The sequence below is a fragment of the Epinephelus fuscoguttatus genome, linkage group LG11, assembly GCF_011397635.1.
Source record: "Epinephelus fuscoguttatus linkage group LG11, E.fuscoguttatus.final_Chr_v1".
In the NCBI taxonomy this organism is placed as follows: Eukaryota; Metazoa; Chordata; class Actinopteri; order Perciformes; family Serranidae; genus Epinephelus; species Epinephelus fuscoguttatus.
In genome coordinates this window covers 21,384,097-21,397,919 of record NC_064762.1, presented here as the reverse complement: position 1 = coordinate 21,397,919, position 13,823 = coordinate 21,384,097, and the positions used below count along the sequence as shown (strand labels likewise).

Sequence of the window (13,823 nt, the reverse complement as noted above, 5' to 3'; positions counted from 1 at the left end):
TGACATCAGAGAGTCTGCGCACTTCACAGCGAGGAGCTGGCGTCAGGTGGGCACGAGCGTCAAGCGACGAGGGGTAAAAACTACACTTCCGGTTCTTGATTTCAAAATAAAATGATTTTACTGAACGCAAGGTGAAATGTTGTGACGTCAAAACCTAAGAAATCTCTTAAAAAATTCGTTTATATTGTGAGTAGAAGCAAATTCACGGGTTGACTTTCTTCAGGTTGATCTTCGGGCAACATTAAAGGGGGACTTCCCCAATTTTTAAGATTCATACATCTTATTCCTATGGTCTTAGACAGTCCAAAAATATATGTAAACATGAACAACTTTACCCCAAATCCAAAAACTAGTGTGCTAAAAGCCAAATTTGTGATGTAATGGGGTAAAGTCTGGAGCTGCTTCACAGACAGTGAATTGAGAAAGATGTAGATGAGAGCACCCAGGGGAATGTTCTGAGTATATGGGGACATTTTCTATGCCAGGACTGAGAAGAATGGTAGAAAAAGATGTCTGCACACTTACATCTCTGCAGTGTTTCACTTTACTGTTGAGCTTTCAGTGTGTTTGACCTTCATCAGAGCATACATACACTGATCAGCCAAAACATCAAAACCACTGACAGGTGAAGTGAACAACATTGATCATCTTGTTACAGTGCAATATTCCATTGGGAAACCTTGGGTCCTGGCATTCATGTGGATGCTACCTGATGCACTCCACCCACTCGAACACCATTGCAGACCAAGTAAACCCCCTCACGGCAATGGCACTTGTTCAAAAACTGCTCAGGTATGACCCCAGGAACGGGACAAAGAGCTCAAGGGGTCAACCTGACCTCCAAATACCCCAGATCCCAACCTGCTCGAACATTTGAGGGGCGTGCTGGTACCCCAGAGGTACTCCCCAATCCACAGTGGTTGCTCATAGGACTGGACTTGGCTCTGACCTGTCAAGGCATGAACACAACCTCTGGGGGTGTCTGATCGTGTCTGGCACCAATGAATTGGCTTCAGATCTTTTGAGTCCTGTGAGTTGTGAGGTAGGGTAATAGTATGTCCCACAGATGTTTGATCAGACAGGATCCAGGGAATATGGAGAACATGTTGACACCTTGACCACCATTCTTGAGCAGTTTTTGTGTTGTAGCATGGTGCATTGTCCTGTTGGGGAGCCAATGCTTCTGGGGAGTGCCATTGCCGTGAGGCTGGGTACAGGGTCTGCACTGGTGGAGCGTGTCTGGTTGCAACCACATGGATGTCAGAACCCAAGATTTCCCAGCAGAACATTGCATTGTAACAAGACTGACTCACATGGTGGCCAGGTTGGTCAACGACTTACATTGTGACCTTAACGACTCTGAAAGTAAGAGCTCACGTGACCCCCACGACTCTGCAAGGGTTCCCCACCCCCACAGGGTTTATAGCCTGCAACTTCGTGCCAGTCATTTAGAACTGAAGATGCTTCTTGGATGAGAGGCGAAACGTCTTCAAGAAACGCAAGCAAAGTCTTTGTAACAAGATGATCAATCTTGTTCATTTCATCTGTCAGTGGTTTTGATGTTTTGGCCAATCGGTGTAAGGCAACATTGGACAGGCAGATCAAAGTAACCAATCTCAGTCTAGTCACTGGTAGTATGTAACACACCTGTGCACTACCCTGGTGGTAGAAACTCTGCCTTCTGGGGGTTGTAGCTTTTCTTATGTACCGAATGGCAGACAGTGAGGCAGACAAATGGCAGCCATACTTGTCTTGTCAAATACCAGAATACAAGAAAGAGGGTGGAGCACAGTGAATACAGAAAGACCTTATAGAGGTATCAAATTACAATTTAATCACATAGTGAATGAGATTAATCAGAGATCCCCAAATCTATAGAACACACATCTCAAATGTAGAACAAGCATTATGACAGGGTATCAGGTGAGGACCATCATGAACCATAAACACCAAATTCTACAAATCACAGAAAAACATCTTGGATTAGAGCAAAACACTCAGAACACTACAATAGAGTAAAGATAATTTGGATAGAAAAAGAAAACAAACATTGTGTGGGTTCACAAATTAGGCTCCCACTCATTGTCAATGAAACAGCTCCAGACTTGATGCCCTATGACAGGGGATCGGCAACTTTTACTATCAAAACATCCATTTTTGGCCAAAAAAGCAAAAAGAAATCTGTCTGGAGCTGCAAAACATATTTGAGCCTCATAATAAAGATAACACAGTCGAATTCAAGTCAAGTTTGAAGTTGCCCACCCCTGCCCTATGACATCACAATTTTAAGCCTTACCTTTCTGGTTTCTGGTTTTGAAAGAGAATAGCTCATGTTCTCAAATATTGATTGAACTTGCCCAGACCATGGACATAACATACTGACACTCTAAATTAACATAGTGTTCCCCTTCAACAAACAAATGCAGTGTTCTAGTAAACACTCTTTAACTAAAGTGACTGCTTTTCTTGATTTTGAACTCAGTTATTCTGCATTTTGATATATTTCTTTTCTCTTTTCCAAATGTGTACACTTATTTAAGGTTTTTATGCACTCACTGTCTCTCTTCTGACAATATGCACTGATGTAATTTCCAATGCTGGTCATGCTTCAGTGTATCACACTGGATTTAGGGTATTTTTCAAAACTACAAAAGTACAATATCAACTAATATGGGTCTTGTATTATCACAAGTGCTGTGACCCTGTTTTGTAACTATTAAGAACTAAATTTGTCTGGTTGGGAGTCGACAGGAGCCCAGCAGCAAATTTCTGCCCATGGACCCCCTAACAGATTCGTCTGGCTCTTTTATATACCAGCTATGACAATGTTTTCACCTTGTGATTCTGTGTTTGTGTGTTACCACGGCAAAATGTGTTCCTGGTGACACTCATGATGCTTTTCCACCCAATTAGTTCTGGCTCTTGAATCAGCTCCGTTCATGATTATTGGAACCGTAATGCTATCCAGTGTACCATCCCCCATTTCCACCATTGTAATCAAGAATGCATCACCAATGGAGGGTGTTGCACAGTACACAATGGAAGTAAACAGTGGGAGCACAATGGCAGTTTGCACTGATAACTTATGAGTTATTAGTTAAAGATATTTGCTTTTATCCAAAAACCAAGCATCCAACCTCTAGAATATGGCATGCCCACTGATTTTCTAGTACTCACACACTTCAGGGAACCAAGTTTCCGGTTCCAAACCAATTCATTTTTGGTAAAAAAAAAATGCTCTGAACAGTTCAAAATTAGGTATGTGACGCTGAACGCAACCAATTCCACGATGGTGGAAAAGGGGTCTTGTTGTAGTGGGAAGTACCACAGAAGCTGTTTTAAGTATTTTGCCAGGTGTGTATATGTCCGCCTGTCTTTCTGGGGACAGAATTTGTCGTCACAATTGCGTTGCAATTTTGCAAGATGCAGTCATAAAACTTTATAGGTACATAGCTGAAATCACTACTACCCTTCCTCCACCAAATTAGCTCTGGTTCTTGAACTAGTTCCATTTAACACTCTTGGAACCTTGGTGCTATCGAACAAACCAGCTTGTGTTTCCACCAATTTTCTGTGAAACTTTTGTAATTAAGGATGTGTCATCAACTTGAGGGCGTCACACAATGCACAGCAGAAGTAAACATTTATTCATCATCTGTAAATGCTTATCCTATTCAGGGCTGCAGGTGACTACAGCCTATTCCAGCTGACAGTGGGCAACAGGTAGGGTGCACCAAAACAACCATGGACCAACTATTAATGATAAAAAGATGTAGAGGAGCTTTTCCTGTAAGCCTCCATCCTCTTTTTCCAACCTCTAGAATATGCCCACTAATGTTATCACCATTCACACTTTAGGCCAAGGGAGACCTTCTATTTGTTTTGGTTCCAGCTGAGAACCCAAATTTTTGGGTCCTGAACCAATTTAGTTTTGATCGACATGCTCTGAATGGTTCAAAATTAGGTGCAGGAATCAGAATGGAAGAGGTTCCATGTTGGTGGAAAAAGGGTAATAGAAAGCTGAAAGTAGAGGGGAAGGAGTGGGAAAGGGGCCATTGCACCCAACCCCCTCCCCTGGATCCTGGCCCACATTTTTATGGGGCCAGGATCCTGGGTTTAGGACTTGGATTGGTGTATCGCTGCTGGAATGATCCCATCACCAGACAGTCTCTGGTTGCCTACATCATTCAACTCTCTTTATTTTGAAGTTATTCAGCTTATGAAAGCAATAATGCTTCTTTCTTTAAAAAAAATAATACAAAGCAGAATACAACAAGAAATTAAAAAATAAAATCAAACAAAATAAGTGACAAAACAATTCAAATATTTCCCCATAAAATGTTTGCCTTGCTTAGTATTGATATAAAAGTTAATATAAATAAAAAGGATTATTTTAGGTTATTAAAATACAAATTACTGGGCAGAATCTAACAAGAAATTTAAAAATCAAACAAAATAAGTAATAAAACAATTGAAATATCATTTTCTCTATATAATGTTTTAATTGTTTAGTATTGATATAAAAATTGATAAAAAAAAAAATAAAAAGGTGTTATTTAAGGTCAAGTAATTTAAATACAAGATACTTAACAGAATCTAACAAGAAATTAAAATCAAATAAACAAAATAAGTAATAAAACAATTAAAAATATTTTTCTTATATAATGTTTTACTTGTTAAGTATTAATATGAAAATTAATAAACTTAAAAAGGGTTATTTTAGGTCAAGTTATTAAAATACAAAATACTTGGCAGAATCTAACAAGAAATAAAAATCAAATAAACAAAATAAGTAATAAAACAATTAAAATATTGTTCTTATATAATGTTTTACTTGTTTAGTATTGCATAAAAATTAATGAAAATAAAAAGGGTTATTTTAGGTCAAGTTATTAGAATACAACATACTGAGCAGAATCTAACAAGAATTCTTAAAAAGAACATCAAGCAAAATAAATAATAAATCAATTAAAATATTTTTCTATATACTGTTTTACTTATTTAGTATTAATATAAAAATAAGAAAAATAAAAAGGGTTATTTTGGGTCAAGTTATTTTCCTAAAAATAAAATCCAATCTCAACACTGGTCTCCAGCTGACGCTTTTATTTTGAAGGTAAAGGGGACTCACTTCCGCCCTGACTCTGTTGATCTCGTGTGTACCTTGACGCCTCTGTGTGAATCGAGGTCTGCAGAAAGATAACGGCTCGTGTCAGCCCAGAAACAAAAAACCGCTGATCTCCGTCTTTGATGTGCATATGTCGTTTAAAGCCTGTATCCGCGTTTGTGTAGCTGCCAGCGTTGATCCGAGGCCCGACCCGTACCGCCTCTCGTCCATATTCGCTAATGGGAGCTCAGTAGCTAGCTAACTTGACGATGATGATGATGATGATGATGCATCAGTGGAATAATCCCGGTGTCTCTGACTGAGATGGAGCCAGCGACGCTCAAGTGGAGTTGCTTGCTAGCTAGCTAGCGAGCTAACGGTGCCCGCCGGGGTCCAGTGTGCGCGAGCAGCCCCTGGATAACGTTAGCTAAATGGGTGCTGCTGCAGTTTCATCGCACACGGTTTGCTGTAACGTTACCAGACATTACCGCCCCTGTCCCCTGATTTGAGAGAGGCTCACCATGTCAACTAGCAAACGATGCTAACTTAACCGTTAAGGTTAGCCACACGTGACACAGTTTATCTCGCTCCAACAATTAGCTACATCTCTGGCCGTCCTTGGATGCTTCAGTGACATTAACTGGGTGAGTAACCACACTTTTACCATAACACAGGGTCGGGCTATTTTCTGGAAGGGGCACACACGGGTATTGCGCTTTGCACCAGCAACCAGACACCCGAGTTAACGTTTGGTATTTAACGTTAAATATATAAATTAGCAGCTAACGTCACCCCGGTTGTGTGTGTCAGTGTGTTTTGCACTGTTATAGCCAGCGGGTTGTCATTACATATTTTCTAACATCTGTTCCCGTTATGCTAACTCAGCCTGCTGCTAGCTAGCATGTCATAAAGTCCTCGACCACGTCCCGTGCGACTGGTCCTTTTATGGTCCTGTCTTTGCATGCATTAGTGTAAAGGCAGGGCAGCTAGCTAGCAGGGATTCACCAAAAACAAACAGCCACACTGAGGAGTACACTCTCTTTATTAATAATTAGAGGACAGTGTCCGCGACGTGTGTGTTACATTTATATTCCGTGAAATAGCCTCACCCTCAGCCGGTTAGCGGCAGACTCTCTCCTCTGGGTGTCCAGTGTGTGTGTGTGTGTGTGTGTGTGTGCGCGCGCGCTGTAACACTGGGTTATTTGCGGATTTGCGTCCTGCTCAGAGCACATCAGTTTGTTTACAGTAAGGATAACGCTGTGTGCACACATGACTCCTCTTTTGTCAAACAAGCCGAGCCGAGATGCTAACTGCTGCTGCTGGTGCCGCCGCTGCTGCTGCTGCTGTCTCTCTGTTACAGACGGTGTGTATCAGGATGGCACAGCTCTTGGACGGGGCCGGCAAACTGTGCTGGATTCTGCTCAAGTCTGTGCTCCGCTTCGTCTTCATGTTCTTCAACAACTGTGTAGCCATCCCATCCTACTGCTTATACCTGGTGCTGCTGCAGCCCGTGAGAATATGGGACAGCTCCACTTTCTGGCACATCGAGGGAGTCATGTTCAAATGGTTGCTGGCCATGGTGTCTTCGTGGGGCTGGATCGCAGGTTATACAGGTGAGTTTCATGATTCATACACATGGACATTGTTCCACCGGCTGCCTTGCATGCAAAGATATTTTTGCATGCTGGACTCAGTGAGGACAGCATACTGATGGGTGAGCATGCACGGGGTTGCCCTCCAGTTTGCGCTGCATGTTTTTACTTTGGATTCAGAGAGATAATCTGTTGCACTGAAAAATATACTTGGCAATGTCTAAAAAAGCCTAGAGGTTTGTTTTAAGCATTTCTTGGTGCTCTTAAAGACTCTTTTAACCATCTGTGGGAAGAAAATGTTCTGCCACACAACAAAAAAGTTGCTGTTTGCAAATTAAAACAAAAATGGTAGCCATAAAATGTTATTTATTTATTTAATTCAACCAGAAAAACCCGTGAGTGTCCTGGCTAAGACAGGCAGACGACATAGAACAAAAATACAGAATAAAGATGTAAAGCTCTGAAACAGCCTGAACCAAAATTTGCAAATTTTGATATTGGTTATATTTGATATATTGATGCTACTTAGCATTTCATACAAAATCACACACTAATATGTTTCTGCTGTTGCACAGACACACAAATGATAGTTGTAATTTCTTTTTCATCATGCCGCAAACAGAGTATTTTCTTACCCATATGGTTAAAAGAGTCTTTACAGATTTTGGGAGCGTATCTGTATAACAGCAGGAAGTTTAGTCGAACAATCTTCTTGGCGACTAAAGCATCACCAGATATATTTTTTCCCAGAGACACAGTAAATACAAGAGAGGCACAAACCAGGGCTGGTTGCTCCTCTCACACAAATGTGTAGCTACAATCCCACTGCCCTCTACTACCAAGTGTCCTCTTCTGAATTTGAAACAAGTCAGACACAGGTGTAGGAGAGATGACTGAATGAAAATTAGGTGGTTGAACATCTTTGTTTTGGATCTCAAGTGCCCCTCGTTGCTCTACTCTCAACAGAGCACTTCCATATAATCAGGACAACTTGCTTCTGTGATAGCGAGGCGGTGAAAACGTCCTCATATTGACATGCGTAGCTTAGTCTGTCTTATTTGTATAGTCACATATGTTCACATTTGTACTGTTGGTGCATTTAGCATTTAACGGCATGGGGTGTTACTTGCAGAGCTGAAGTGATTAGTCGATTAATTGATGACTTCACAAAGGAATTACTGTTTTGGTATTCGAGCCTATTAAATGTGGGGATTTGCTGCTTTTCTTTGTCATAAATGACAGTGAGTTAATTACCTTTGGGTTTTGGGCAGACTGAACGAGACATTTAAATATGTCAGCTTGGGATCTCAAATCGTGACGGCGTTTTACATATTTCATAGATTAACAGTGCAAATTGTCTGCAGATTGATTGATAATGAAAATAATTTTTGTGGCCCCAGTTTCCTTAGGCAGAGAAGTGTTTTTTGGTACAACAAACACACAAATGGTAGACGAACAGCATGATATCATGAGTGTTTGCTGGTTCCTCTGAGTCGGCTGCCTGGCTGAATATCTGGAAGTGATGCAGGGCAGTCAGTCAGTCAGTCAGTCAGTGGTGTTTGGTTGCACAGAGCTGCGAGCAAAATGCTTACAAATTGCTAAGTGGGAGCAACAAGGCGCGCTGATTAATAATGCAAAGCGTGCAGCCTATAGAACACCTGGCCTCGTGTTGAGCAATGTGCGTTACAGACCGTGATTGACAGTGTGAGATAACATACAACCGTATCATGCGAACGGTGACTCAAGTTTGGTTTGACGATATGACGTACGCTGTAGTTTGCAATCTGGTCCTTCACATATCAACGTCACATTCTTGTACATACAGCTGTGTGCATTCAGGCTTTGGTCCTTTCCATATGTCGTCCTTATTCAGTCCAGTCACGAGAAGGAAATGTTGGCATTGTAGGTCTTTGCAAACCACAGATAGGATTCATTTTTATGTTTCATACGTATCATATTAGTATTTCGAGAGTGATGCAGTTCTGATTACATGTATATGAGCTGAGTTGCTCGTCAGGAGGTGGAGAGGATGATGAATGGCACGACACCGAGGCGAGACAGCTGCCAGGAAGCAGACTGAATATAACCACACTTTGAATTGAAATTGAAACGTATAGAAACAAAGCGTTTTAACGTGTTTGCAACATATGACACAGTTAGTAGAAATTTACACTGCCAACATTTATCTGGTGTCTGGGTTATCTTATTCTTAGGCAAGCGCTCCCTAGCACCCTGCCACCAATTTCCTGCCAAATAAAAACACCACGTGGACACAAGCCTGTAGTTACCGTTCTTGGTGTGGACGATCCTACGAACGCTCACTGTATCATATATGATGAGCTCAGCTATCACACAGTGTAGCTGCACAATGACAAACCAGCCACTTTAATAAGAATGTCCTCCTTTTATTTGTCGACTTCAGCATGAGCGTACCAAGTGTTAAATATTTTGTTTTGTTGTTTGGCACATGTGGGTCAGCTCAGAGGAATGACTTGTGTTAGACTGCCGTCAGATATTGGCCACATTACAAAAAACTGTGTAAACAGTCTGACAAAAAAAAAAAAAAGATCAGTCCGGAACAATAAACACTGGAGATAGAGGCGTAGCATTAGATAAACTGTTTTAGCGGAAGGGTCAGCGTGCAGGGGCAGCAGTCCTGGAGCATGTGAGTTTTGGCGTTGTGACCCACATTCAAGGACACTTTGACAAGGATGGTTCAATCAACCCTGGTACCTTTCCTGCACAGAGCAGTCCTGTGTAACCACCAGTTCTCTGCACTGTGAATGACCTCTGAAGCCGGACAACACATGTTATTTAGATGCTCCAGGTTTCGTCCAAGGTCACAGTTTCACCATCATGTGCTACCCCATTCTTTCAAAGCAACAGCTGCACATTCAGTTTGTGTTGGCGTCCGTACCACTGCTTTTCTATGCTCGTATGTTGTATTTGCGACATGTGTGAAGCCAGGTATTTAATTCTGGTTGCGTAGCTTCAAATTTTCTGTTGTTGTGTTGTTCAGCCTGCACTTGCACTCCAGAAATGCTGAATGTGTGTCAGGGAAACAGGGATACTCACTCACAGCTTGACACACTGCAGTCTGGAAGCTGAGCTGTGGTTCACAATCAGAGATGGAGGATGTTGCATCACCTCCACAGGAGATGCACAACAGCAGTGTTGGAGACATATACTGTATATTCTTTATTATGAGGACACTTTGGACAGAAGGACACTTGATAATCTGTATGGAAACTTTCCAGACTGACCCCTCTGACTGAGAAGTTAAATCTCAGACTTCTCATAGAGGCTTAGTTTGGATCATTAAGTGAAGGGTGGAGGTGAGAGTATCTATGCTCGCTGTTATTCTCAAGTGTGCATCATTAAATGTTTCCTGAACCCTCCAAAACCCCCTCCAGTGAAATTCAAGTTTTCAACCTTGTTAACACGCCCATATGGTGTTTTTACATGCTGCAAGACATCATGAGCGAAATAAGCAGTCGACGCCATGGCTGAGCATTTCCGCCCTGGAACTGCAGTATGCCAGTTAGGTCTGGGCAATATATTGATATTGTGATATGAGACATGGGATTGTCTGAAAGCCTGTTTACGCTGCGTTTACACCTGGTAGTAACATGGGTTCAGATTTCATAACTACCTACATCACTTGTGCTACAAGGTCAAAGGCCCCTTGCTTAGGGCAAAATGATGGATGGTCATACAGCATTTCGTCCACCTTGTTGAAAATGGGCAAGTTGTCCTGCACTGATGATGTAGTCCTTGTTGGGGGTGCATCTGGAGTGCACATTAGAGTTTACAGTACTACAGATATGCAGTTAAATGCGTCCCTGACCACTGGTTTCAGCGATTGGATCACAGTGGGTCCAAGAGTGCTTTCAGACCTGGAGTTCACTCGCTTTGGTCTGAATCCAGGACACTTTTTTTCACAAAGTTGCATAATTGCCTAGAGTTGGCTCGTGTTCTCACGGCAGCATTTACAAGAGGACCAGATCAAATGCCTTGTGTGAGAAAGCTGCTCTTGATCGGTCAGAATTTCCATGTGGGAAAAATCCAGGAAGTAAACCAAACGTTGAAGAAGAGTACACTTGCAAGATAAATGTGACACTTTCTAATGTCACAATGGAGGGACAACTACGCAGGTTGATTTTAGCGCTGCTCATCGTGGACTATATTGCTGTCATTGTTCATTTTAGTCAAACCATACAGTTTGAAAACGAGGCGCGGCTCCAACTAGAAAACAATGTTTTGATGCATTGGATGTGCTGAATGTGCATATTAAGGCAGTACAGGAGGAGGTGCACATTAATAATCCTCCAGGACTGTAACATGCTCATGTTTAACCCAAACAATGTGTCATGTGACTGCAGTTGGTTCAGATCCAGGTCGGAACATGTTTTCACCACAAACGAACCGCACCAGAGTTCGACTGTACCCAGGCAGAGACCACCTCTTCAAGAAGGTCTCGGTCTGGTTGTTTTGGTGCGCACCTGAGTGTGATTGCTGTGTTCACACCTGCCCAAACAAACCGCACTTAGGGGGCAAACGAACTTGAGTTCGATTGAACCGAACCAAACAGGGCAGGTGTGAAAGCACCCTTAGTGGTCCTTCACACTTGCTTTTAGCGCTGTCCTCTTGTGATTGGATCACCCTAGACACATGTAATTACCAAGTGTAAACCGAGCTTTAGATTTTGGAAATATTATATCAGATGTTGTGTTTTTCTTTTTTTTTAAAGGCTGCATTTCAGTGAAGTGATGTAATCTTTTGAACTTACCAGACTGTTCTAGTTGTTCTATTATTTGCCTTTACCCACATAGCCATTATATCCACATTACTGATGACCAGTTATCAAAGAACCAATCATCAATCCGTCAGTATTGTTGCACTATGGATATCGAGGTCCTGCCCAAGTACCAATGACAGTCTCAAGAACATGGAGTCAGACTTCAGGGTTTGTTACATGACAGACATAAGGAACCAGTCCCATCAACCTGCGGGGTGGGGCTTTCAATGATGCTACAGCCAAACATGCAGAAGCCAGGTGTAGCTATGTATCGTATTGTGCAAGTTAAGTTTTACTTTCACTTCAGCTTGTCCCAGCTGGTGATCAGGAACATTAACACAGTATTAGCTGTTTTGTAGTCAAGCCGAAGGTTTGTGTTATTTACTACTGTTTACAAGCAGAGGTTTGTGTGTTTGTCGAGCAGAGTAAAAGAGAGCAGCTGCGCTTGAGCTGTAGGCGAGCGGCTGAGGGGCGGGACTAGTTTGCATATTGACAGATTCGTTAATACTAAATGAGGCAAAGGTGTAGAGTTACGTCTAAGGTAAGCATGAAGAGATGTTTTCATGGAAAATATGTAATTTTGGAGAACAGAGATGAGTTTTTTTAATGGTTTGATCAATGCCCTGAGAGGAACTTTAACTTGAAACTCAAATAAGAGCAGTGCTCTGCATGCCTGCAGCAGGACTGATGGATATTTTGCCTAATTAAATACACAGGGGTGTGTGCAAGAGGTTTTTTTTAGGTTGCACCAAAGATACAAGATCAGACTGTTAACTGTAGGTGTTAATTTTCCTGGTATGATATCAAAGACAGGCTGCAGTATTCGATCAGAGGAAAGATTTCACTTGTGAGAAGCAATTAAACATATTCCTATAGCTTCAGATGGATATCCCCCTGTTGTTCTGCAAGAAATTTAATTATGACAACTGTAGGAGTTCAGCTCTAGCCATTAATATGTGCTGAAGTCAGTCGTCCATAGCTGAAACAAAGGAGCTTCATCCCAGAGAAGAATACTTTATTCAAGAATAGGGCAGGCTAATATTGCTATCATTAGTTGCTATGTTCAGCAGAGCGTTGTAAATTCCGTCCTAGTGTGTGTGTTTTTTTAATTTATAATTATTTTTATTAGGTACCAGCCACAGTTTCATACACCTCCATTACTGGATATTTACAGAATTACTTTTTACAATTTGAACCACCTTGAAGCAAAAACAAAAACAGCAGGAGAAATAAACTTATTATCACAATCCAAATAAAAGAAAACAAAAAAATAAATAGAGAAACACACCACCAGATGAAACGGTCACATTCAAATTACTAGGATATGCTGTAGTCAGCTCCCATGTTACTAATCAAGTGTAACCAGTACCAGTCCAGAGGGTCCACTGTGTCCAAGACAGGTTGCCATATTTAAATAAATCCCTCAATATTGCCATGAAGGGTGTGAGTCCATTTTTCCAGAGGGATAAATCTCCATACCTCCTTATACCAGTCGTCAGTGCAGCCCAATCTGATCTCAAGTGGGCCGAACCTGTGAAACCACTGCATAGTAACCTGTAATTAAAGCCCTTTTAAACAGGAATTGTGCAAATTTGCAGTAAAGCCCAATCAGTCTTTTTTCAGCATTGGCAGTATAAAAACAAAATCGGGGAGTGCGATAAAATGCCACCTACCTACTTTTGTTTATACAGAATGCGCCTTTTTCAGGGCAGTGGGGGATATGAGCAAGTAACAAAACGTGTAGCTCAGCGTGTGACGTAAACAGTGACGTGGGAGGGAAGCCACCGCTAGTCAGTCCTTCGGCGGTTCCTTCGTAAGTCGGCCCGCCCTTCACCGTCCCCGTCATCTGACAGTTAATGGCCTCTTCGTTTGCGAGTGCAAGGAGGGCGTGCAATTCCTTGTCTCCCCAGTTGCTCATCTTTACAGTGTCTGTCAGGTTTGCGTTTCCCTCTTGCTACTAGCTGCTCGCTAATTACTGCTATCAGCTGTTTCCTGTTTATCCACTGCCAGTGGGTCGCACGTGCGGCGTCATCAAAAGCTCCTCCCGTTGCGGAAGCCCGCCTCGGTCTGTTTAAACTAAAATGGTTCTGCCAATATGTCTACCCTACGAGGCAGAAAATTGGGCGCCTCGGATCAACTCACCAATCCAGCTCTGTGTGTCTAAACGCTCGCAGCTTGCCGGCAAAACGGCCCAACATTTGCAGAAAATATGGCAGTGTGAAAGGGTCTTAACAAAGCCTTCAAATTTTACCCTCTCGTTTAGTATAAAGACGCAACATTACAAGTAGCTTACATTCTGAAATCAATTGATGAACAATCCATTTAC

General features: G+C 42.0%; 1 protein-coding gene across 2 annotated transcripts in view; it reads left to right on the top strand.

Annotated features, from left to right (window-relative positions):
• The first annotated feature begins 5,122 nt into the window (after positions 1-5,122).
• lpgat1 (lysophosphatidylglycerol acyltransferase 1) overlaps positions 5,123-13,823 on the top strand; it is an 81,491-nt gene continuing 72,790 nt past the window's right edge. Inside the window, exons 1-2 of one of the 2 annotated variants that reach the window (XM_049589119.1) lie at positions 5,123-5,751; positions 6,468-6,720. In XM_049589119.1, the coding sequence (XP_049445076.1) occupies positions 6,483-6,720 (238 nt within the window). In that variant the 5' untranslated portion in view covers positions 5,123-5,751; positions 6,468-6,482. Of the gene's footprint in view, positions 5,752-6,366; positions 6,721-13,823 lie in introns of those variants that run through there. The other variant, XM_049589118.1, reaches the window with a different exon arrangement.